Source organism: Bombina bombina, chromosome 12, assembly GCF_027579735.1.
Source record: "Bombina bombina isolate aBomBom1 chromosome 12, aBomBom1.pri, whole genome shotgun sequence".
Classification (NCBI taxonomy): Eukaryota; Metazoa; Chordata; class Amphibia; order Anura; family Bombinatoridae; genus Bombina; species Bombina bombina.
Window position 1 is genome coordinate 89,480,158 of NC_069510.1, and position 24,376 is coordinate 89,504,533.

Below are 24,376 nucleotides of genomic sequence, written 5' to 3' on the forward strand. Positions count from 1 at the left end.
ATAACTAGTTTCACAAAAGTAGAACAAGTCAAAGAGATGTATTTGATAACAGATGTATATTGGAAAGTTTGTTTGTTTTTTAAATTATATGCTCAATTAGAATCCCATTCCCAACAGTTTAATTTTGACTTCCATGTCCCTTTAAATATGTTAAATATGTTTAAGTATTTGGGGAGGGTACAGGAAGGACATCTCTGCCTGTTTGTAGGTTGTGTGCATGGAAAGTGTGTGTAGTGAGTTTAGTGTGTATGGTATTGAAAATGTGTTGTCTGAGTTCCACTTATATACAAGCATACTACAGGAAACTGCTGCAGGTACTCACTGGCCTTTTGGCTATAGCACCAGGCAGACCAATATCTTGGACTACAAGTACCACAAACCTCTGCTGCCAAACCATTGCTTCTATTGAGCATGCTTTTTCAGATATAACCCCCCCCCCTCTTACATACTAGACAATACAATCTATCTACATGACAAATTCATTACATATTGTAGCATTTGTTCTTGCTGTCCGTTTGGCTACTTATTATGGGCTTTGCACCCAGGCTTGTCCCACTGAAAGCTGTGCTGCTGGCTTTGTGTGCTGGTGAGTTCCCAGGGCTGTGAGTTTTGCAGGCTCATGGGATGTGTACCCAGTTTGGTTTGAGAGTTTAGTCCATTTCCGTGTTTTAGAATGATATAAATATTTGTGTGTGTATATATATATATATATATATTTTTTTTTTATTATTATTATTTTTTAATTTTATTTAAAGCGATAGATGATAGACAAATATATTGAGAGACAGAGATAGAGCGACAGTAAAAGAGAGGATGCAGGAGAATGAGAGATTTTTATGTATATATACTTATATATAGTTTCTCTAGTTTATCATTTCCTTGCTATTCAAAGACTATTTAATTACATGATGAGAGATCAGCACTTATTGAAGGGGTTTATGTATTACATATTCTTTAAAAATGGACTAAAAGATCTAGTTAAATAAATAATTTTCTGTTTTTGTTTTATTGAGCCCTTTTCTGAGCATGTCTGCTTTTAATTATTTTGTACAAAATATTTGATAAACCTAAAACGAGGAACTATCTGTACATGTTACAGCTTTTATGCGCACTCAGATAATTGGCGTTGTACCTTGATAGATAGTAATAAAGTAGTGTCAGGGCATCAGATGATTTGAGTTTGTAGGATGTCATATAATTTTACAAACATTAATTGAAGAAAAACTGCATTGCTTAAATCCATAGACCAAACTATAATAACCTATAATAAAATTAATTTTGTATTTAAAATATAAAATTTTAATTATTAAAAGTAAAACACAAAAATCTTCTTTTACCAGATGTGCGTGTATGTATATAGATAGGTATATTCTGTATGTTTATGTATGTATATTTTTAGACTTTATAAATCAGTTTATATATCACATAAATATTTTTTTAATTTTGGCTGCCCTGCTGTCCGTCCAATATATATTTTTGTTGCTATTTTTATTAGCAATAATAATCATAATAGACAGTGTTGGTACCCACTCTCAGAAAAATTGTATTTCCTACAATGAACCTCTCCAAAACATACAAGAAATGTATTTACATCCTCATGTATTATTGTACCCAATGTTTAGAGAAATACAAAAAGATGACTCATATGTAATTGATAAGATGTTTTAGCCAGCCACGCAAATAAATATATACATAATTTAAAGATGTGCAGAAAAAAAGAAAACCAAAGGGATAACAAAAGGAAGAATATAGGCAGAATGGAAGAGGGATATTTATGCAGGTGACACCGAAGAGTTGGAAACTGAAGACACCTCCGTCCGAGAAGTAGAAGATAATTCGGACCCATCATCAACTTTTTTACCAAACAGTTGTAAAATACAATTCCGAAACTAGAAAATAAAATTAAAAAAAAAATATTAGGGTTGTTATTTTAGATTTATGTAATGTATGTTATAGTTTTGTGAAACTAAAGGGAACATTTTAAAATATATTACAGCTTTATGAAAAATGCACATTCCTATCTCAAATAAACTAGGCTTTTCTTGTTTGGCTTGCAGAGATATCACATTTCACCAATAGAGTTTGGTGAAATGTGATATTTTTATCTACCAATCAGCATTAACAGAAAGTGCTTCTCAGCCAATGAGCATTAGTTGGGAGTACAAAATTGATACTGATTTATTAGTTAATCAGTCAAAACTGTTTTTCCAAAATTCATAAATGTTGGTGTTTTATTTTTATAACTTTTATAAAGGAACACTGTATAGAAAAAAATCTGTCATCCATGTAAAAGATTACATTTAAATATGTTTACATTTTTTGGTCTAAAAAAAATACTATTGATATTCCTTTTAAAATGTAAACTTATAGCAGTATCAGTTGTGCACTTCCTACAAATTCTATTTAAAGGTACTCTCTAAGCATTAGCAGGAAGTGCCTATCAACCAATGACCATTAACAGGAAGTATCTATCAGCCAATGAAGATAAGAAGGAAGTACACAACAACTGATACAGCTTTGTTAGTTTTAATTTTAAAATATAAAAAGCATTTAATTAAAAAAAAATTCAATGCAAAAAAAATAAATGAAAATATTATACGGGTGACAGAAAATGTTGGTCTACAGAGTTCTTTTATGGTTTTAAATATGCCTTGCTAAACATACTTTGAACTTTCATTTTTCAAAACTAGCTTTATCAGTAAAAAAAAAAAGGACACTGTTTTCATCATATTTATCATAACACAACTGACATTTTAATAGAAACTATTATGCTTTGCACCCACCTGTCTATTCATAAAAACATAGATAACCGGGTTATATATAGTGGCACCCTTGGCAAAGAAGGCAGGCAATGATGCAGCCAGTGGGTGGAAGGAGTATCCGGGGTTAGCAGCAGCGAAGCAAGCAAAAAATGTATATGGTCCCCAACATAAGATATATGCCATGATCATCACCACCACCATTCTAGAAACTTCCTTTTCAGCCTTCTGGGTAGATTCTGACTCTTTCTGTTGCATGGCAACCTGATGAATTAGAGAATAAGTTAGTTAGGGGATGGTATATGTAATACAAAAAGCTCCTGGTTTTAGAGTCTTGTGTACAATCAAACTCTTATCTGCTAAGAAATAGATTAAAGGATCCATCTAGACCCAATAGATGATTTTGATTATTTATTGTTACATACCAGAGAAGCATCCTGCAACTGGTCCCACATCAATAAGTTTGTAAAAAGTACATCAAACATTTAAAAATTCATGTTTTTTTTAGTAGCTGAAATAGGCCACCAAGCTCCGCCCACCTATTGCGTGTATATTTTGGTATGTTAAGTTTCTCCGAACACGATTGACTTGTGAATACGTTTTCCTACCCACACACGCTGATTTGTGCATGCGCAATGTGAAATAGCTGACTGAAAAATATTAAATGTGCACTCCTTAACTGTCATACAAGAAAACAGCTAATTGGACAATAAAAAGCTGTGGGCGGAGCTTGGCAGACATTTTTGCCTGGTAACAAACAATGATTATTTAAAAGTTTCATGTACTTCTTTTATAGATGTATAGCCCATTGCAAGATGCTAGTCTGGTATGTAAGAGTAAGTAATAAAGCAGTATTGGGTCTAGATTGTCCCTTTAAATTTAAGTTCTATGAAAGATGATGCATTTTCATCTGGAATAGAATTTAGGCATAACTGTGTTGTGCCCTTGGTTCCAATCTTCCCCCGCATCACAAGCTCATAACAGAATTCCAATCTAGCCACTGCTCTAACACATTGGGGTCAATTTAGCTTGATGCCCCGTGTTTCTAAAGACCGCAACTCCATAACCTGTCCACCTGCTCTGAGGCGGCAGACAGAAATCAACCCGATCATATTGATACCCCCTGCTAGCGGCCGATTGGCCGTGAATCTGCAGGGGGTGGTATTGCATCAGCAGTTCACAAGAACTGCTGCTGCAATGATAAATGCAGACAGCGTATGCTGTCGGCATTTATTGATGTGCAGCGGACATTATACGCTACTTTGTATCATGTCCGTTTGCACTATAATAAATTGACCCCATTGAAGGTATCTAAAATAAAAATAATTAAATCATAGAGTATTTAATTTTGAGCTATTGATTTAACAGGCGTACGTGTTAGCCCTGCAATGGAATTGAATACACATTTAAAGGGACAGTCTAGTCAAAATTAAACTGTCATGATTCAGATAAGGCATGCAATTTTAAACAACTTTCCAATTGACTTTTATCAGTAAATTTGCTTTGTTCACTTGGTGGTATTTTTTGAAAAGCTAAACCTAGGTATTTTTAAGCCGTTGAAAACCGCCTCTTAGCTCACTCCTACGATCGGGCCTGCATAGTGATAGGCATCGCCGGGGGTTCACGTTATGCACGGTGATGTCACGCGCAATGACGTGATGACGTCATTGCGACAACTTTATTTAAAATTCACAATATAAAGTATAGGAGCAGGGGGCATCCTGCTTAGAAGCCTGTATCTCAAGCATGTAAGCAGCTATAGACCCCCAAGACCCACCGTTGGAAAGGTAATCACCTAACCTTTCCAACAGTGTAAGTCTTGGGGATCTGGAAAAAAAAAGTTAAAAAATATATATTTTATAAAAAAAATAAAAACACCCCTTAAAACAGCTTAGCACCCAGGTGGGAAAGTGCTTAGCACTCAAAGGGTTAAACAATAAAAATTCTAATGTAGACTGTCCCTTTAATGTGACAGTAAAGTCAAAATAAACAGTCATGATTCAAACAGAACATGCCATGTTAAACAACTTTCCAATTTATTTCTGTTTTCAAATGTCCTTTCTCTTGGTATCCTTTGTTGACGAATAAACCTAGGTAGTCTCAGGAGCATAAACATGTCTTTAGTACTATCTAGCAGCAGAGTTTGCAATAATATTTGTTGCAATGTTATATATTGTTACAAACACTACTGCCATATAGAGTACTATAGGTATATGCATATTTATGAGCCTACCTAGGTTTACTCTTCAACAAAGGATACCAAAAGTAAAAAGCTAATTTAATAATGTTCTGCCTGTTTCAATTGCAAAGCATTCACTTGGAAATTATAAGAAAAGCTCTATAGATAGGTCAACATTCAATAGAGCTTATGTAAAATGCCACAGGGAACTCAACCAGAACCAACCAGAAGTCAAAATTATTCTTTAGTGAATCAGTACATACAATTTCAAACAAAAAAATACAAGTTACTTCTATTATTAAATCAACCTCTTTTTCTTAGTATCCATTGTTGAAATGTTGCTCCTTTAAAAAAGGGCATACTGAGGTAGGGAAAGCAGTTTGCGTCTTGAGGACTGTATGCCAACAATAGTGTGTAGCAATGTTATTCAAGTAACATGTTGAGGGAGATTTAGCTGCAGCAGGCAGTGTTGAGTGAGATCAACGAACAGCCACAGCCCTGTCTTTATTTATTACTACTCATACAGACTGTTTGGATAACTGCTATCCAAAGACTGATGCTCTCCCAGTTTTTATTCAGCCTTCTTTATTAAACAGAGCTTCTAGCTATACAGCTTAGTTTAGAATATTATAATAGATTAGCTGAAGCTACTGCACTCTAAAGCTCCCTCTGCTGGTTACTTCTATGGGGTCAATTTATCAAGCTGCTCCATAACTTGTCTGCGGAGGAAGTGCTGGAGCGGCTTCCAGGATTAAAAGGTAAGTTTTTGAAGAAAACAGTGAAATGTCACTAATTCATCAAAATGGACCTTGACTTTAAGTCGTATGTTACATTCGAAAATTGTAAATAACATTCGATTATCACATTTTAATGAATTTTTATTCTTATCAACATTCGATAGTCCAAAATGAATATCCGCAAGTCTATTCGTTATACCAAGCAACTTGCTCTTTCACCACATTCGCCCATCCCTAGTCATAGCCGTTAAAGGACCACTAAATACAATAGAATTGCATAATCAACAAATAAAGAATAAAAAGACAATGCAATAGCAATTTCTGTGAATTTCAAATAACTAGTAGATTTTTTCTGACAAATTTCAAAGTCAGTTTAATTTTCCCTTCCTTATATCATGTGACGGCAACCAGCCAATCACAAAACACAAATAATTATATACTGTGCTCTCTTGCACATGCTCAGTAGGATCTGCTGTCTCAGATATTGTGCATATAAAAAGAAATGTGCATATTTTGATAATGAAAGTAAATTAAGTTTTTTAAATTGTATTGTTGAATCATAAAAGTTCAATTGTGACTTTAGTATCCCTTTAACATTCTCTTATTTCCTGACACTCTAGACCCAAGTCTTAGCTGCACTGTAATTCCCTGCTACTTTAGGCCTAGCCCTTGGTTTTCCCTTAGTTTCATGGCGGTCACTGACCAGGTCTTTACCCTTTCTCTTATTTCCTGGTATTGTAGGCCTTAGCAATGTCTATTCCTTGATTCTCTGATACTCTATGCCCATGGCTTACCTTTTTATTGATTTCCTTACACTCCAATTCTAGCTCTTAGCACTCCTTTACTTTCATGGGCTTCTTAGCTGACCCTTAATCTCACTGACCTCTTGAACAAGCCTTGACTTTCCTATCTCAATTTCCTGGCACTTTTAGCTCAGCCCTTTTCTGTGCCTTCCCTTACTGGTAATCTAGATCCCAAGTTTTAGATGTCCCTTCATTTCCTGCCACTCTAGGCCATAGTCTTGGCTTTCCCTTTAGTAAATGGCCTAGTTCTGTTTTATAGGGAATGAGAACGTAATTTTTCCCAGTGTTTGTGTCTTGAATCCACACTAACTTACCTTTCTAATTGCCCACCAGACTTGTATGTAGCACAGGATGATGACTGAAAGTGGAATAATACAGCAAGTAACCATGAGAACCATCATGTAGGACTGGACTCCTGGGTCAGAGTTCCCACTAAACACATCTGGCCCACAAGATGTCTTCAGTCCATGAGGCCAGTATCTGAAGAAATACATTTTATCAATGAGGTTATGCAGATCAACGTGTCTGATAGATAACATTCATTTCTAAAACTGGAACTTACAAAGGTTTTTTTGTAATGGAATGTGATAATTGATTAAATATTATCTGTACATGTCAGTATAATGTTTCTTTCCATATAGAGGCATTTTGAGGTATAATTCTTGATGTCCCCCCTTAGGTTGTGTTTACACTGATGCCAGTAATCATTTTGACAGGCTAATAGTAAATATATATAATTTTATGCGATAGATACATTGGGCTCGATTTATCAAGCCGTTCTCCTTCCTTCGACTGCAGGTTCTCACAAGAGAACCTGCAGTCACGATTTATCAAGCAGCGGTCATCAGACCGCTACTTCCCTACCGTCTTCTCCACCTCTTAGGTGGAGAATTTCAATCTCCTTGGTCTCGTTCAACTGGGGGGTTTACAGCTCCTGTCCGTTCATTATTGGTGCAAGTCTTTTATACTGTTGGGTTAAAGTAAACTCTGAGTTGCTGATTTTCTTTCTGTGTGATAAATATAAATGGGTGTGGGGTTACACCTTACACAATTTTACTGTGCTTGTAAAAAGGAATGAGGAACTATATAATCCAGTAGCAAAGAGGAAGTCGGGTTTAATAACACTAATGGCTCCATTTGAACATTTTCAATGCAAATTTTTCCTTAATCAGTACATGAGCCATTATACTTAGTCCACTACACCATGTTGCAGTTACAACTTTTAAAATACCAAGGGCAACCTCACATTTGACCCGATAGATTTGACCTGTTGTACTAGTAATTACCTACACCCTTGCTGATATCATTACTAACATATGAGCAAGGTGACTCCATCAGATATGTGACATTTGCTGTTAAATGACAACAACCAGTACTTGCTCCACCCAGACACCAATTTTAAAGGGACATGAAACTGGAATATACCCTTAAAGGAGAGTTATGCAAAGCTAAAAGCCCCACTTCTCTATTTCTCTTAGTGTACCTCACAAACATATTCCTCACAACATTTTTGGCAGCTTAGACTATCATTGAGACCCATGGCGAAAGTTGTGGAAGTCTTATGGGTGGAATCATGGTGTTTGGGGCTGGAGACGCTGGTTTTCTGCATGTGGGTTGGACATCCCAAGGCCATGGGTAGATGATCTCTGGTTTTCTCGCCTGTCAGTCAAACCCTGTCTTCTGTTGCCTACTATTTAGTGCTCCGGTCACCATATAGCTTTGTAGGTCAGGACTGTCTTCACTGCTCTTATATTCAGCAAGTTTTGCAGGTAGGAAGCTCCTTTCTCCAGCTACTTATGCAGACATATATAATCTGACATGTCTAACCAAAAAATACAGGCTCCTCAATTTTTTTCCTGTCTCCTAGATGTTGAACAAATTTGTCAAGCCCTGATTTAAAACTTATAATAACTGTAACAAGATACTTTGTAAAATATGCTAGAAAATGCCCCATTTAAATTGTTAGGAAAAAAAATGTCAGACAAAGCTGACTTAAGCGATAATTTCTCCGTCAAATTAAACCATGTCATCATGTAAATATATTATGCATTCATCAGAGGTTGCACTAAGCAGCTACCCGAATTTCAGAAATGAAAAAAGCTTTCCCGACTTCTGCTTACTGATGCTTTATGCAAATAAATCTTAAAATGTTTAATGCTGATTCTCTTTTTTTTACATGTACAATAGGGTATAGCAGTTAATTGCAAAGTATGGAAGTCATAATAAGTAGCTTGGTCTTATTTGTAAGAGAACTGTCAGATTTCCAATGAGTCACAGATGTGAACGTATTATTATCTGGTAATGCAAACAAGAGCAGATTCTGTTGCATTTGTAAAGCTTCTTTTTATGTGTCACCTCAAAAATCCCTTTTATTGTAACAGGATTTCATAGCCAGACTCAATAAGAAGCTTTCAAATGTCACAGAATTTTGGCATTTGTGTATCTCCTCCAGGAAGGTAAAAGTTCAAAATAAACCTTTTTTTTTTTTTTAGTTTTGAATCTACTTCATGATGCAAACTATGCAAGATGTCCTGCAAAAGCAGAAAAGTGCTGAACATTTTGCCAAGGTATACAGTAGTAACAAATTCACACGAGTGCATGATGTTACAATTTTAACCCTTTAATGACAGCCAACGTGCCCTGTATGTTGGCTGTTGTTTTAACTCTAACGGGCCGAATTACCATTGTGCGAGCAGACATGATCCAATATTGCGGATCATGTCCGCTGCACATCGATAAATGCCGACAGCATACGCTCTCGGCATTTATCATTGCACCAGCAGTTCTTGTGAACTGCTGGTGCAATACCGCCCCTGCAGATCGGCCGTTAGCAGGGAGTGTCAATCAACCCGATGGTATTTGATCGGGTTGATTTCTGGCGATGTCTGTCCGCCGCCTCAGAGCAGACGGACAGGTTATGGACCCTGAGGGATCAATTTAACAAGTGCCGGACGGACATCGCTAAATGCCGACAGCATACGCTATCTGCATTTATCATTGCACAAGCATTTTTAGTGAAATGCTTGTGCAAGGCCGCCCCCTGCTCACCGGCAGCAAATCAGCCGCTAGCAGGGGGTGTCAATCATCCTGAACGGATCGGGATGATTTCAGTCTACCACCTAAAAGGTGGCGGAGAAGTTAAGGACCGGCGGTCTTACGACTGCTGCTTCTTAACTTACGTTTCAGGCAAGCATTAAATGATGGTAGTAGGAAGCAGCATTCGCTGCTTAATAAATCTACCCCCAGATCTCTGGTTCATTTTCTAAAAGTGCCCCAAATGCCCCTAAAATAAAGGGTCTTTTTTTCATAAAAAACTACTGCACTAGGCAGTTTGTAGGGGTGAAATGTGGTGGGTGTGGGGTGTTAGAAACAAAAAAAGGGCACTGAAAAGTGCCTTTACATTGTGGTCTAAGGAAACTGTGTGCTTATATAGGGTACATATATATTTATGTATGTACACATATTAACACATAAATATATATATATATTCATATACAGGCATACCTCACTTTACAGCGCTTCACTTTACAGCGCTTCGCTAATACAGCGCTTTGTGGAGCTGAAGTTCAACCTCCAAGGATTTTGAAACAGTGCTGTAGCCATCATGAGATTGCAAGAAAAGTGACTGGCACTATTGTGTTATGCTTAGTTCACTCTGTTTACATCATTACAGTGCAATTTGTGTCTCAGTGTTATAGTCTGGCAAATTTTACTACAGTGATTGTCACTATTTTACAGGTACAGTATTTATTGAGTACTGTACTGTGCTAGTGTTAAACTAAACATAGCCCTATTGCACCACTAATATATATTAGTTCAAACATGTTTTCAAGTTTTTAAGCACACTGGCAAGTGAAAAGAAAGCTAAAACTGCCTTGTTTTACTTTAAGGAGGTTTTCACTTTACAGCGGGGCTCAGGTCTCTAACCCTCTGTATGAGCGGGGTATACCTGTATATTGTTAACAAAATGGAACCGCAAAATAAGTTTATCATTCACAACCAGGGAGACTGTATCAGAAGTGATGGTAAATTTTCCAATAGTATAAGTTTCCAATTCGTATAATCAGATCCAGAATGGAAACATTATATTAGATGGACTTTAATTAATCCATTCTAATGAAGATACGCTATAACTTACTTTTTAATATAGCAATGAAATTCTAATACCCCACGCTCCGGCCGCCCACTTCAAAAGTAATTTTTTGTGGGCTAACGGTTTGAACTGTTCTCCCATCTACACTCTAGTCACACACAATAAATTATGTGGGTGTCATATGGCTAAAGCACTGATTGGAGTACAGATCAAGCCATTATCTCATAAAAAATTACTTTTTAAGTGGGGGGCCAGAGCGCTGGCTGGGTATTAGAATTTCATCACTATATTAAAAAGTAAATTATAGCGTATCTTCATTAGAATGGATTAATTAAAGTCCATCTAAAATAACGTTTCCATTCTGTATCTGATTACACGAATTGGAAACTTTACCATCACTTTAAGAAACCTAAGAAATGGAAAGATGTAAAAATGGAATTAACTTATCTAAATGGTAGTAAAAAATAAAGTGGCAATGTTTGCATTAGTGTGGTGGATTTAAGAGACCCAAATAAAGCTATTGTGATTGACAGCCGTCCCTTACCACACACAGAAGAAGTAATTGCACAACCTTTTGGAGCAAATTTGCTTTCTATCCTTGATATGCTGAGTACATATCACCAGGTTATGTTGCATGAAGAAAGCAGAGATCTTACAACATTTATTACATACAATTATTTTTTTTCTATGGCCTTGCTTCAGCTCCTAGTGCTTTCCAAAATATGAGGCCCATATCAATTGGTTATTGTGGCTGTTTTAGTACAATGATTTTGACCTATTGGCCCCTATTTAACAAAGGTCTGTTGGACCTGATCCGACAGTGCAGATCAGGTTCGACAGACCTTGTTGAATGAGGAGATCAATACGCTCTCCGTATTCAGCATTCCACCAGCAGCTCTTGTGAACTGCTGGTGCAACACCGCCCCCCTGCAGATTCGCAGCCAATTGGCCGCCAGCAGGGGGGTGCCAATCAACCCGATCGTACTCGATCAGGTTGAATTGTGGCGCCAGGCAGACAAGTTATGGAGCAGCAGTCTTTAGACCGCTGCTTCATAACTGGTGTTTCTGGCGAGTCTGAAGGCTCGCCAGAAACACGGGGCCTCAAGTTCCACCCGAAGCTTGATAAATGGGCTCCATTGTCTTTCTGGTGTCATTTTCCATTTCCTTCTTGGGGTATTGAGAATCAATTAATTGGTTATCTTGAGTGACAAAAAGATTGGTGGTTTATGATGTGAAGGAGACCATGGGCTCCATTTATCAAGCAGCGAATGCTGCTTCGGAAACCCATCGTTTCAGGCGAGAGTTATAAAGCTAACGGTCGTAAGATTAAATTCATCCCGATACGATCGGGATGATTGACAGCTCCTGCTAGCAGACGATTGGCTGCCAGTGAGCAGGGGCCGCATTGCACAAGCATTTCTGGTGATAGCGAATCATGTTCGCTCGACACTTGATAAATCAAGCTCCATGTCTTTTTTTTGTCAAGCACACCAAGAATGACCAATTTAGTAGAGGGGTGTTAATTTCATTGTTTTCCATCAATTCCATTGTCTGCCTTTGACAGTTAATTAGGTGATTCACTGTGGTTCTTCTGATTTTGGGATCTTTTTAAATGTCTATGGATTATTTTTAAGTGATATGAAGTGGTAAAATGTATTGAGATTTGCGAATCGTGCTAATTTAAGTTGCATGTTCATCTGCAATTGGATCTTTAGGAGTGTTTTTTTTTTTCTTCAAATGTTTTCTAATTTTGCTGTCTTACTAGGGAGACTGTAGGTGGTTGACCTTGTATGTGATAGTGGGTTACACTTGATTGTTTGGGCCTCATAATATCCTTTTGATACACAGTGGGTTATAATAATTTTGTTGTGTTGATATACAGTGGAGGGAAATGATTTAGGTGTGTTAATTTAGTGAGTCAATGAAGAATATGGAAATGGATGTTAAAGTGATGTTGCCTATTTTCCCTTGTCTATTTGTTGTGTGGTCTGAAATTGTGCCTTGTTTGGCATGGAAAGCAGCTAAAGATCACAGTGAGATTAAACATAACTGATAATAATATAATGACTACAGACATTTTCAGTGTGAGGAGCAGCATCCTGCATTTCTTTCCTATTTTTATTTTTACAGTTAGTAGATCGGTTTCTCAGTTCTTTATTTATTTTTTTGAATTGTGTCTCTTTATATATATATAATTTTTTTTATTTTTTTTTAAAGTCCAGAAAAGAGCACTGTCACCTTGTAGTCAGCTGCCAGGGTGCCAACGGTTAAATATAAAGGATAGAAGGAGGCATTCTCTTGTCTTTTTAACTGTAGTTTAATAGAACAAGCGTGACATTTCTGAGGAAGGGGAGTGTCCCCCCGAAACATCACACTTGTTCTATTAAAGTACACTTAAAAAGACTAGAGAGTGCCTCCTTCTATCTTTTATTTATATATATATGTGTATACAGGTGAAACTCGAAAAATTAGAATATCGTGCAAAAGTTCATTAATTTCACTAATGCAACTTAAAAGGTGAAACTAATATATGAGATAGACTCATTACATGCAAAGCAAGATAGTTCAAGCCGTGATTTGTCATAATTGTGATGATTATGGCTTACAGCTCATGAAAACCCCAAATCCACAATCTCAGAAAATTAGAATATTGTGAAAAGGTGCAATATTCTAGGCTCAAAGTGTCCCAATCTAATCAGCTAATTAAGCCATAACACCTGCAAAGGCTTCCTGAGCCTTTAAATGGTCTCTCAGTCTGGTTCAGTAGGAATCACAATCATGGGAAAGACTGCTGACCTGACAGTTGTGCAGAAAACCATCATTTACACCCTCCATAAAAAGGGAAAGCCTCAAAAGGTAATTGCAAAAGAAGTTGGATGTTCCCAAAGTGCTGTATCAAAGCACATTAATAGAAAATTATGTGGAAGGGAAAAGTGTGGAAGAAAAAGGTTCACAAGCAGCAGGGATGACCGCAGCCTTGAGAGGATTGTCAGGAAAAGGCCATTCAAAAGTGTTAGGGACTTTCACAAGAGCCACCACACACAGACGGATCCTGGACATGGGCTTTAAATGTCGTATTTCTCTTGTCAAGCCACTCCTGAACAACAAACAACGTCAGAAGCGTCTTACCTGGGCTAAAGAAAAACAGACCTGGTCTGTTGCTCAGTGGTCCAAAGTCCTCTTTTCTGATGAGAGCAAATTTTGCATCTCATTTGGAAACCAAGGACCCAGAGTATGGAGGAAGAATGGAGAGGCAATATGATTGAAGTCCAGTGTGAAGTTTCCACAGTCTGTGTTGATTTGGGGAGCCATGTCATCTGCTGGTGTTGGTCCACTGTGCTTCATTAAGTCCAGGGTCAACACAGCCGTCTACCAGGAGATTTTGGAGCACTTCATGCTTCCTTCCGCAGACGAGCTCTATGGGGATGCTGACTTCATTTTCCAGCAGGACGTGGCACCTGCCCACACTGCCAAAAGCACCAAAACCTGGTTCAATGACCGTGGGATTACTGTGCTTGATTGGCCAGCAAACTCACCTGACCTGAACCCCATAGAGAGTCTATGGGGCATTGCCAAGAGAAAGATGAGACACATTAGACCGAACAATGAGTAGAGCTGAAGGCCGCTATTGAAGCATCCTGGTCTTCCATAACACCTCAGTGGTGCCACAGGCTGATAGCTTCCATGCCACACCGCATTGAGGCACCAATTGCCCAAAACCAAGTACTGAGTACATACAGTATGCATGCTTATACTTTTCAGAGGTCCGATATTGTTCTACAGGTATGTACAATCCTTGTTTTATTGATTGCATGTAATATTCTAATTTTCTGAGATTGTGGATTTGGGGTTTTCATGCGCTGTAAGCCATAATCATCACAATTATGACAAATCACGGCTTGAACTATCTTGCTTTGCATGTTATGAGTCTATTTCATATATTAGTTTCACATTTTAAGTTGCATTAGTGAAATAAATGAACTTTTGCACGATATTCTAATTTTTCGAGTTTCACCTGTATATATATTTATCTATATATGTGTGTGTTTGTATGTTTGTGTGTATATATATATATATATATATATATATACTGTGTATGTGTGTGTGTATATATATATATATATATATATATGTGTGTGTTTGTGTGTGTATGTATATATATATATATATATGTGTGTGTGTGTGTGTGTGTACAGGGAGTGCAGAATTATTAGGCAAATGAGTATTTTGACCACATCATCCTCTTCATGCATGTTGTCTTACTCCAAGCTGTATAGGTTCGAAAGCCTACTACCAATTAAGCATATTAGGTGATGTGCATCTCTGTAATGAGAAGGGGTATGGTCTAATGACATCAACACCCTATATCAGGTGTGCATAATTATTAGGCAACTTCCTTTCCTTTGGCAAAATGGGTCAAAAGAAGGACTTGACAGGCTCAGAAAAGTCAAAAATAGTGAGATATCTTGCAGAGGGATGCAGCACTCTTAAAATTGCAAAGCTTCTGAAGCGTGATCATCGAACAATCAAGCGTTTCATTCAAAATAGTCAACAGGGTTGCAAGAAGCGTGTGGAAAAACCAAGGCGCAAAATAACTGCCCATGAACTGAGAAAAGTCAAGCGTGCAGCTGCCAAGATGCCACTTGCCACCAGTTTGGCCATATTTCAGAGCTGCAACATCACTGGAGTGCCCAAAAGCACAAGGTGTGCAATACTCAGAGACATGGCCAAGGTAAGAAAGGCTGAAAGACGACCACCACTGAACAAGACACACAAGCTGAAACGTCAAGACTGGGCCAAGAAATATCTCAAGACTGATTTTTCTAAGGTTTTATGGACTGATGAAATGAGAGTGAGTCTTGATGGGCCAGATGGATGGGCCCGTGGCTGGATTGGTAAAGGGCAGAGAGCTCCAGTCCGACTCAGACGCCAGCAAGGTGGAGGTGGAGTACTGGTTTGGGCTGGTATCATCAAAGATGAGCTTGTGGGGCCTTTTCGGGTTGAGGATGGAGTCAAGCTCAACTCCCAGTCCTACTGCCAGTTTCTGGAAGATACCTTCTTCAAGCAGTGGTACAGGAAGAAGTCTGCATCCTTCAAGAAAAACATGATTTTCATGCAGGACAATGCTCAATCACACGCGTCCAAGTACTCCACAGCGTGGCTGGCAAGAAAGGGTATAAAAGAAGAAAATCTAATGACATGGCCTCCTTGTTCACCTGATCTGAACCCCATTGAGAACCTGTGGTCCATCATCAAATGTGAGATTTACAAGGAGGGAAAACAGTACACCTCTCTGAACAGTGTCTGGGAGGCTGTGGTTGCTGCTGCACGCAATGTTGATGGTGAACAGATCAAAACACTGACAAAATCCATGGATGGCAGGCTTTTGAGTGTCCTTGCAAAGAAAGGTGGCTATATTGGTCACTGATTTGTTTTTGTTTTATTTTTGAATGTCAGAAATGTATATTTGTGAATGTTAAGATGTTATATTGGTTTCACTGGTAAAAATAAATAATTGAAATGGGTATATATTTGTTTTTTGTTAAGTTGCCTAATAATTATGCACAGTAATAGTCACCTGCACACACAGATATCCCCCTAAAATAGCTAAAACTAAAAACAAACTAAAAACTACTTCCAAAACTATTCAGCTTTGATATTAATGAGTTTTTTGGGTTCATTGAGAACATGGTTGTTGTTCAATAATAAAATTAATCCTCAAAAATACAACTTGCCTAATAATTCTGCACTCCCTGTATATACTTGATTAAATAGAATGCTACTGTCTCTTATTTGGGTATCTAATCTGCCTGGGTCATGGGATTATCCTCAGGGTTTAATGTATGAAGTTTGAGCACCAACAGCATATACACTATTATTTTATGTAAGAGCCCTAGTAGGGTTGAGACCAGCATTTAGGAAAATCTTGTTGTAGAGCTACTGTCAAACGTTGCTATTGTTCATGTGACAACAATTGTGGGTGCAAATCCGTTTTCAGATCATGTGACACACAGCAGTCATTTTACTTTAATTTCATCATGATAACTACAAACAATAAAGTGTCTTTTATTTCTAACCTTACGTCCACCTTACAGATAATTTTAGGATGTTACTATTAACTTAATTGATAGTTATTTTGCCTGTATTGCATTACTAGGTGTCTGATAAAGCTGTCTATGACTTGCCAATTGAAATAAAACTTACATGTACCCATGAATTTACCTGCTCCATCCAAATATAGGTGGGGCGCACCATGCCGCTGACCATAACCATGAAAACAAGATGCCGCCAAATGCCAGTTTGCCATCAAACTTAATATTACCGAAAGGCTTGCAGACAACAAACCATCTTTCCCAGGCAATAATGGTTAAAGACCAGAGGGCAGTGATACCTAAAACAAAAAGAGTATAAGAGTGGAGTCAATATATAGTTCGTTCTAATAAGCTAAATAAAGACAAGGTTTACTTTCGTAGGCATTCTCCATTAGGATATGAAGAATATTCATACAAAGGAAATACACCTCCAGTTTAAACTGGATATAAAACCTACTTTCATAACATTAGTTCTAAGTAAATCAATTACTAGACAGACTTGCACAATTAATATGTGCATAATAAAAAGACAATATACTCAGAATTTCAAATAAGCACCATTTGCCGGCCCCCTGTATCATATGACAGCCATCAGCCAATCACTGACTAGTATAAGTATACACTGCAAGCAAGGAAAATGTGGTGCTTACCGCCTTTGTGTTGGAAAGGCCTCTTCTGCGTGTCTTCAGTGTATCTTTGGCGCGTGTACTATGACTGACACTGCTGGGGCCTCGGAAAGTGTGCATATTAATATATTATCCAAAATTTCTTAAAACTGCGTATCTGAATCATGAAAGTTTATTTTTGACTTTCATGTCCCTTTAAAGTTACATCAAACTAATATATTTATAATACATGAGGGCCCAAACATTGGAATACATATTTGCAGATTGAATATGCATTGTCTTGATGATTTATTATACATTTAATGGAAGACAACGTCTTTAAATATGAGTGTGCTTATCTATTATATATATATATATATATATATATATATACACACACGGGTGGGGGCAGTGTGATATTTTCCACAGAGAGCAGTCTCCGGGAAATATAGGGCTAGATTACAAATAGTGCGCTATATAACACTCCCGCACAAGCGTTAATTGCGCTTGAAGTAAGCTTTTTGAGTTTGTTGGGTTGCGCTCGTATTACGAGCTGAACATGAACTGTTTTCATTTTGAGCGCTAACCCGTCAAGCGCAAAAAGCCGAAGTTACAATATTGTGTTCCTATTCATGTTTTCCCCTTTAGAAGTCTATTGAGAAAAAAAGTGGGGAAAAAACACCCACTCTCACGCAAACCCGATCGCATATTCTCATGTGTGCTAACTCAACATGAAGATATGAATATTTTGTATTCCAGATAGAATATTTTCCCATAAAAAAACATTTTTTCTGATTCAATATCTGACCCATCAGTCCCGGAGTCATAAGACCCCCTTGCTGACTGGTAGCTATATACTCTATTATTTTTAAAATCATCACTGTCTCTTGAAAACTTCCGACCCTTCCTGAGTTTAATGTCCGTTTGAAGTCTGGCAATCTGTTCTTTTATTTCTTCATTAAGTTTCACAAAGTTGGGGTTGCTTTCAAAATTATTAACCACTTTTAGGCAGTGGTGTCACTAGGATTGGTGTCATCCGTTGCGGTAAGTTATAGTGTCACCCACCCCCCAGAAAGCAGACACACACAAACACAAAAACACAGGCACACACACATACAAACACTCAGACACACACACACTCAGACACGTTAAAACACACTCAGATGCACACACAAACTCTCAGAAACACACTCAGACACACACACACACAAAAACACTCAGAAACACACACAAACACTCAGGCACACGCACAAAGCACTCAGGCACAAACACTTAGAGACACACACAAAAACACTCAGACACACACACAAACACTTAGACACACACACAAAAACACTCAGGCACACACACATAAACACTCGGACACACACAAAAACACTCGGACACACACAAAAACACTCAGACACACACACAAAAACACTCAGGCACACACACAAAAACACTCAGGCACACACAGAGAAACACTCAGACACACACACAAAAACTCTGACATACACACATACAAAATATGTAAAATGCACTGAATTAATTATAAAGCTCATGCCTAGAGCTGCTCCCTGGCTCAGTAGAGCATCAAATGAAAGATAAACAGTGCACTCTAAAAATAAATCACTAAAGAAAAGGTTTAGATGCGCAAACAATGAAAATTCTGCTCTCTGACACTGTTCCAAGTCTGTCAGTGCACAGCCCCGGGCCGCGTGCCTACCGCTTCTTATGGCAAATCACCTCTTTACTCTGCCCACCCCAGACCCCCGCCCGTCCTCCCCTCCTACCTCTTCAGTGTGCACTTAGTGTACCGTAACTGTACCGGTCTGGTGGGTGGCTCCTTCACTTTAGAGACAGTGTCAGACAGTCATGCGGTCAGGTGCCAGGCATCCCCCTCACGTTCAGAGAGACAGCACAGTAGTGAGTGACTCCACTGCTCCACACCTCACTGAGCAGTGAGCACAGATAGGCAGGCAGGTTTAGGCTAGCAGCGCAACTTTGCAAGCCCCACGGCATGCCCACAACATTCATAGTGAAATTGGGCAGGGGAGGAGCAAAGTACAAACAAGCAAAAGCAGCCGGGAAAACTATTTGTGGAAATTGCAGCGCTGGCTGAAGGGGCAAAAAAATTAAGTGTGTCTACAACTTCCCCAGTCCCACTAATGTTCACAAATGCTGGCCCCTCTAATAAAAAAATCTATGCATTTCTACCTTGTATTTCTGTAAATTCTGTTTGTGTCACCCCCTGGAGGGTGTCACCCGCCCGGGTGCGGCCCGCACCCCCCTAGTGACGCCACTGCTTTTAGGGATTCTTCAGCCTGTACTATGCTTTTGTCTAGTCTCTCTTTGTTTCGTTTCACCATCTTGTTCATAAGAATGATGGAGCAGTCAGAGAGACTGGAATTCCAGTTTTCCATAAACTCCTCTCCACCTTCATCTTCCCTAAGGTTGGTTCCTGGATCAAGTCTAAGTCTAAGACCTCTAGGGATTATTTTGGTTTGTATATAGTTTTGTAGGCTTGATGTTTCTGCTCTAAATTTAACTTGTTTTACAAGTAATTTCTTATAGTCTTTAAATGCTCCATATATATTAGTGGGAGTATTGCCTTTATCCTGGCCCGCTACCAGGTTAGACATAGACAGAGTGGCAGTCAGTTCTGCTTCCCAATTGTGTCTCTGGACATCACATGATTAGTGCTGATGAACAGCACAATACATGTTCCTCCCTACAAACCCTACAGCATGTGTAACTCATAAGTGTCCAGGAAAACATGGCCGAGGTGGCAACCCTACTCTATGGGCAACTAGGCCTAAGTATACAAGGTAGTAAATTATTTTATCAAGCAAGATACAGAGTGGGAAGCAGTTGCTAGACCGTGAGCTGCAATGAAGAAGGTTAGTAAATAGTACACTAGCCTCTAAGAAATGCCAAGTAAGGCTATGGTGCAGACCCTTTTAAGTAATATATCAGGGAAATACCTCCATCCCAGTTTTGTGGGGGTCCTGTGAGCAGCTGGCTGTAGTTTTTTTGTGTACATCTCTATACATTTTATCACTCTGCTGTAAGTGTTTGCACTATTAGGTACCTTAGCTTTCCTGACCGGTCAGGTTTTGTACATAATATTTCTATTGTCCTGTAAGACACTTAGGCCTAGATTTGGAGTTCGGCGGTAGCCGTCAAAACCAGCGTTAGAGGCTCCTAACGCTGGTTTTGGCCGCCCGCTGGTATTTGGAGTCAGTGATTAAAGGGTCTAACGCTCACTTTACAGCCGCGACTTTTCCATACCGCAGATCCCCCTACGCCATTTGCGTAGCCTATATTTTCAATGGGATCTTTCTAACGCTGGTATTTAGAGTCGTTTCTGAAGTGAGCGTTAGAGCTCTAACGACAAGATTCCAGCCGCCTGAAAATAGCAGGAGTTAAGAGCTTTCTGGCTAACGCCGGTTCATAAAGCTCTTAACTACTGTACCCTAAAGTACACTAACACCCATAAACTACCTATGTACCCCTAAACCGAGGTCCCCCCACACCGCCGCCACTCGATTAAAATTTTTAACCCCTAATCTGCCGACCGCCACCTACGTTATATTTATGTACCCCTAATCTGCTGCCCCTAACCCCGCCGACCCCTGTATTACATTTATTAAACCCTAACTTGCCCCCCACAACGTCGCCGCCAGCTACTTAAAATAATTAACCCCTAATCTTCCGACCGCAAATCGCCGCCACCTACGTTATCCCTATGTACCCCTAATCTGCTGCCCCTAACATCGCCGACCCCTATATTATATTTATTAACCCCTAATCTGCCCCCCTCAACGTCGCCGACACCTGCCTACACTTATTAACCCCTAATCTGCCGAGCGGACCTGAGCGCTACTATAATAAATGTATTAACCCCTAATCCGCCTCACTAACCCTATCATAAATAGTATTAACCCCTAATCTGCCCTCCCTAACATCGCTGACACCTAACTTCAATTATTAACCCCTAATCTGCCGACCGGAGCTCACCGCTATTCTAATAAATGTATTAACCCCTAAAGCTAAGTCTAACCCTAACACTAACACCCCCCTAAGTTAAATATAATTTTTATCTAACGAAATAAATTAACTCTTATTAAATAACTTATTCCTATTTAAAGCTAAATACTTACCTGTAAAATAAATCCTAATATAGCTACAATATAAATTATAATTATATTATAGCTATTTTAGGATTAATATTTATTTTACAGGCAACTTTGTAATTATTTTAACCAGGTACAATAGCTATTAAATAGTTAAGAACTATTTAATAGTTACCTAGTTAAAATAATAACAAATTTACCTGTAAAATAAATCCTAACCTAAGTTATAATTAAACCTAACACTACCCTATCAATAAAATAATTAAATAAACTACCTACAATTACCTACAATTAACCTAACACTACACTATCAATAAATTAATTAAACACAATTCCTACAAATAAATACAATTAAATAAACTAGCTAAAGTACAAAAAATAAAAAAGAACTAAGTTACAGAAAATAAAAAAATATTTACAAACATAAGAAAAATATTACAACAATTTTAAACTAATTACACCTACTCTAAGCCCCCTAATAAAATAACAAAGCCCCCCAAAATAAAAAATTCCCTACCCTATTCTAAATTAAAAAAGTTACAAGCTCTTTTACCTTACCAGCCCTGAACAGGGCCCTTTGCGGGGCATGCCCCAAGAATTTCAGCTCTTTTGCCTGTAAAAAAAAACATACAATACCCCCCCCCCAACATTACAACCCACCACCCACATACCCCTAATCTAACCCAAACCCCCCTTAAATAAACCTAACACTAAGCCCCTGAAGATCTTCCTACCTTGTCTTCACCATCCAGGTATCACCGATCCGTCCTGGCTCCAAGATCTTCATCCAACCCAAGCGGGGGTTGGCGATCCATAATCCGGTCCAGAAGAGGCTCCAAAGTCTTCCTCCTATCCGGCAAGAAGAGGACATCCGGACCGGCAAACATCTTCTCCAAGCGGCATCTTCGATCTTCTTCCATCCGGAGCGAAGCGGCAGGATCCTGAAGACATCCAGCGCGGAACATCCATCCGGACCGACGACTGAACGACAAATGACTGTTCCTTTAAGGGACGTCATCCAAGATGGCGTCCCTCGAATTCCGATTGGCTGATAGGATTCTATCAGCCAATCGGAATTAAGGTAGGAATTTTCTGATTGGCTGATGGAATCAGCCAATCATAATCAAGTTCAATCCGATTGGCTGATCCAATCAGCCAATCAGATTGAGCTCGCATTCTATTGGCTGTTCCGATCAGCCAATAGAATGCGAGCTCAATCTGATTGGCTGATTGGATCGGCCAATCGGATTGAACTAGATTCTGATTGGCTGATTCCATCAGCCAATCAGAAAATTCCTACCTTAATTCCGATTGGCTGATAGAATCCTATCAGCCAATCGGAATTCGAGGGACGCCATCTTGGATGACGTCCCTTAAAGGAACAGTCATTCGTCGTTCAGTCGTCGGTCCGGATGGATGTTCCGCGCTGGATGTCTTCAGGATCCTGCCGCTTCGCTCCGGATGGAAGAAGATCGAAGATGCCGCTTGGAGAAGATGTTTGCCGGTCCGGATGTCCTCTTCTTGCCGGATAGGAGGAAGACTTTGGAGCCTCTTCTGGACCGGATTATGGATCGCCAACCCCCGCTTGGGTTGGATGAAGATCTTGGAGCCAGGACGGATCGGTGATACCTGGATGGTGAAGACAAGGTAGGAAGATCTTCAGGGGCTTAGTGTTAGGTTTATTTAAGGGGGGTTTGGGTTAGATTAGGGGTATGTGGGTGGTGGGTTGTAATGTTGGGGGGGGGGGGTATTGTATGTTTTTTTTTACAGGCAAAAGAGCTGAAATCCTTGGGGCATGCCCCGCAAAGGGCCCTGTTCAGGGCTGGTAAGGTAAAAGAGCTTGTAACTTTTTTAATTTAGAATAGGGTAGGGAATTTTTTATTTTGGGGGGCTTTGTTATTTTATTAGGGGGCTTAGAGTAGGTGTAATTAGTTTAAAATTGTTGTAATATTTTTTTTATGTTTGTAAATATTTTTTTATTTTCTGTAACTTAGTTCTTTTTTATTTTTTGTACTTTAGCTAGTTTATTTAATTGTATTTATTTGTAGGAATTGTGTTTAATTAATTTATTGATAGTGTAGTGTTAGGTTAATTGTAGGTAATTGTAGGTAGTTTATTTAATTAATTTATTGATAGGGTAGTGTTAGGTTTAATTATAACTTAGGTTAGGATTTATTTTACAGGTAAATTTGTTATTATTTTAACTAGGTAACTATTAAATAGTTCTTAACTATTTAATAGCTATTGTACCTGGTTAAAATAATTACAAAGTTGCCTGTAAAATAAATATTAATCCTAAAATAGCTATAATATAATTATAATTTATATTGTAGCTATATTAGGATTTATTTTACAGGTAAGTATTTAGCTTTAAATAGAAATAAGTTATTTAATAAGAGTTAATTTATTTAGTTAGATTTAAATTATATTTAACTTAGGGGGGTGTTAGTGTTAGGGTTAGACTTAGCTTTAGGGGTTAATCCATTTATTAGAATAGCGGTGAGCTCCGATCGGAAGATTAGGGGTTAATAATTGAAGTTAGGTGTCGGCGATGTTAGGGAGGGCAGATTAGGGGTTAATACTATTTATGATAGGGTTAGTGAGGCGGATTAGGGGTTAATAACTTTATTATAGTAGCGCTCAGGTCCGCTCGGCAGATTAGGGGTTAATAAGTGTAGGCAGGTGTCGGCGACGTTGTGGGGGGCAGGTTAGGGGTTAATAAATATAATATAGGGGTCGGCGGTGTTAGGGGTAGCAGATTAGGGGTACATAGGGATAACGTAGGTGGCGGCGGTTTACGGAGTGGCAGATTAGGGGTTTGAAAAAATATGCAGGGGTCAGCGATAGCGGGGGCGGCAGATTAGGGGTTAATAAGTGTAAGGCTAGGGGTGTTTAGACTCGGGGTACATGTTAGAGTGTTAGGTGCAGACGTAGGAAGTGTTTCCCCATAGGAAACAATGGGGCTGCGTTAGGAGCTGAACGCTGCTTTTTTG

At 38.6% G+C, this 24,376-nt stretch overlaps 1 protein-coding gene across 1 annotated transcript in view; it reads right to left on the reverse strand.

Annotated features, from left to right (window-relative positions):
* Positions 1-1,772: 1,772 nt before the first annotated feature.
* LOC128643233 (red-sensitive opsin) overlaps positions 1,773-24,376 on the reverse strand; it is a 31,407-nt gene continuing 8,803 nt past the window's right edge. Inside the window, exons 3-6 of the mRNA XM_053696216.1 lie at positions 16,794-16,962; positions 6,793-6,958; positions 2,784-3,023; positions 1,773-1,889 (exon numbers count right to left, since the gene is read on the reverse strand). Of these exons, the coding sequence (XP_053552191.1) occupies positions 1,773-1,889; positions 2,784-3,023; positions 6,793-6,958; positions 16,794-16,962 (692 nt within the window). The remainder of the gene's footprint in view (positions 1,890-2,783; positions 3,024-6,792; positions 6,959-16,793; positions 16,963-24,376) is intronic.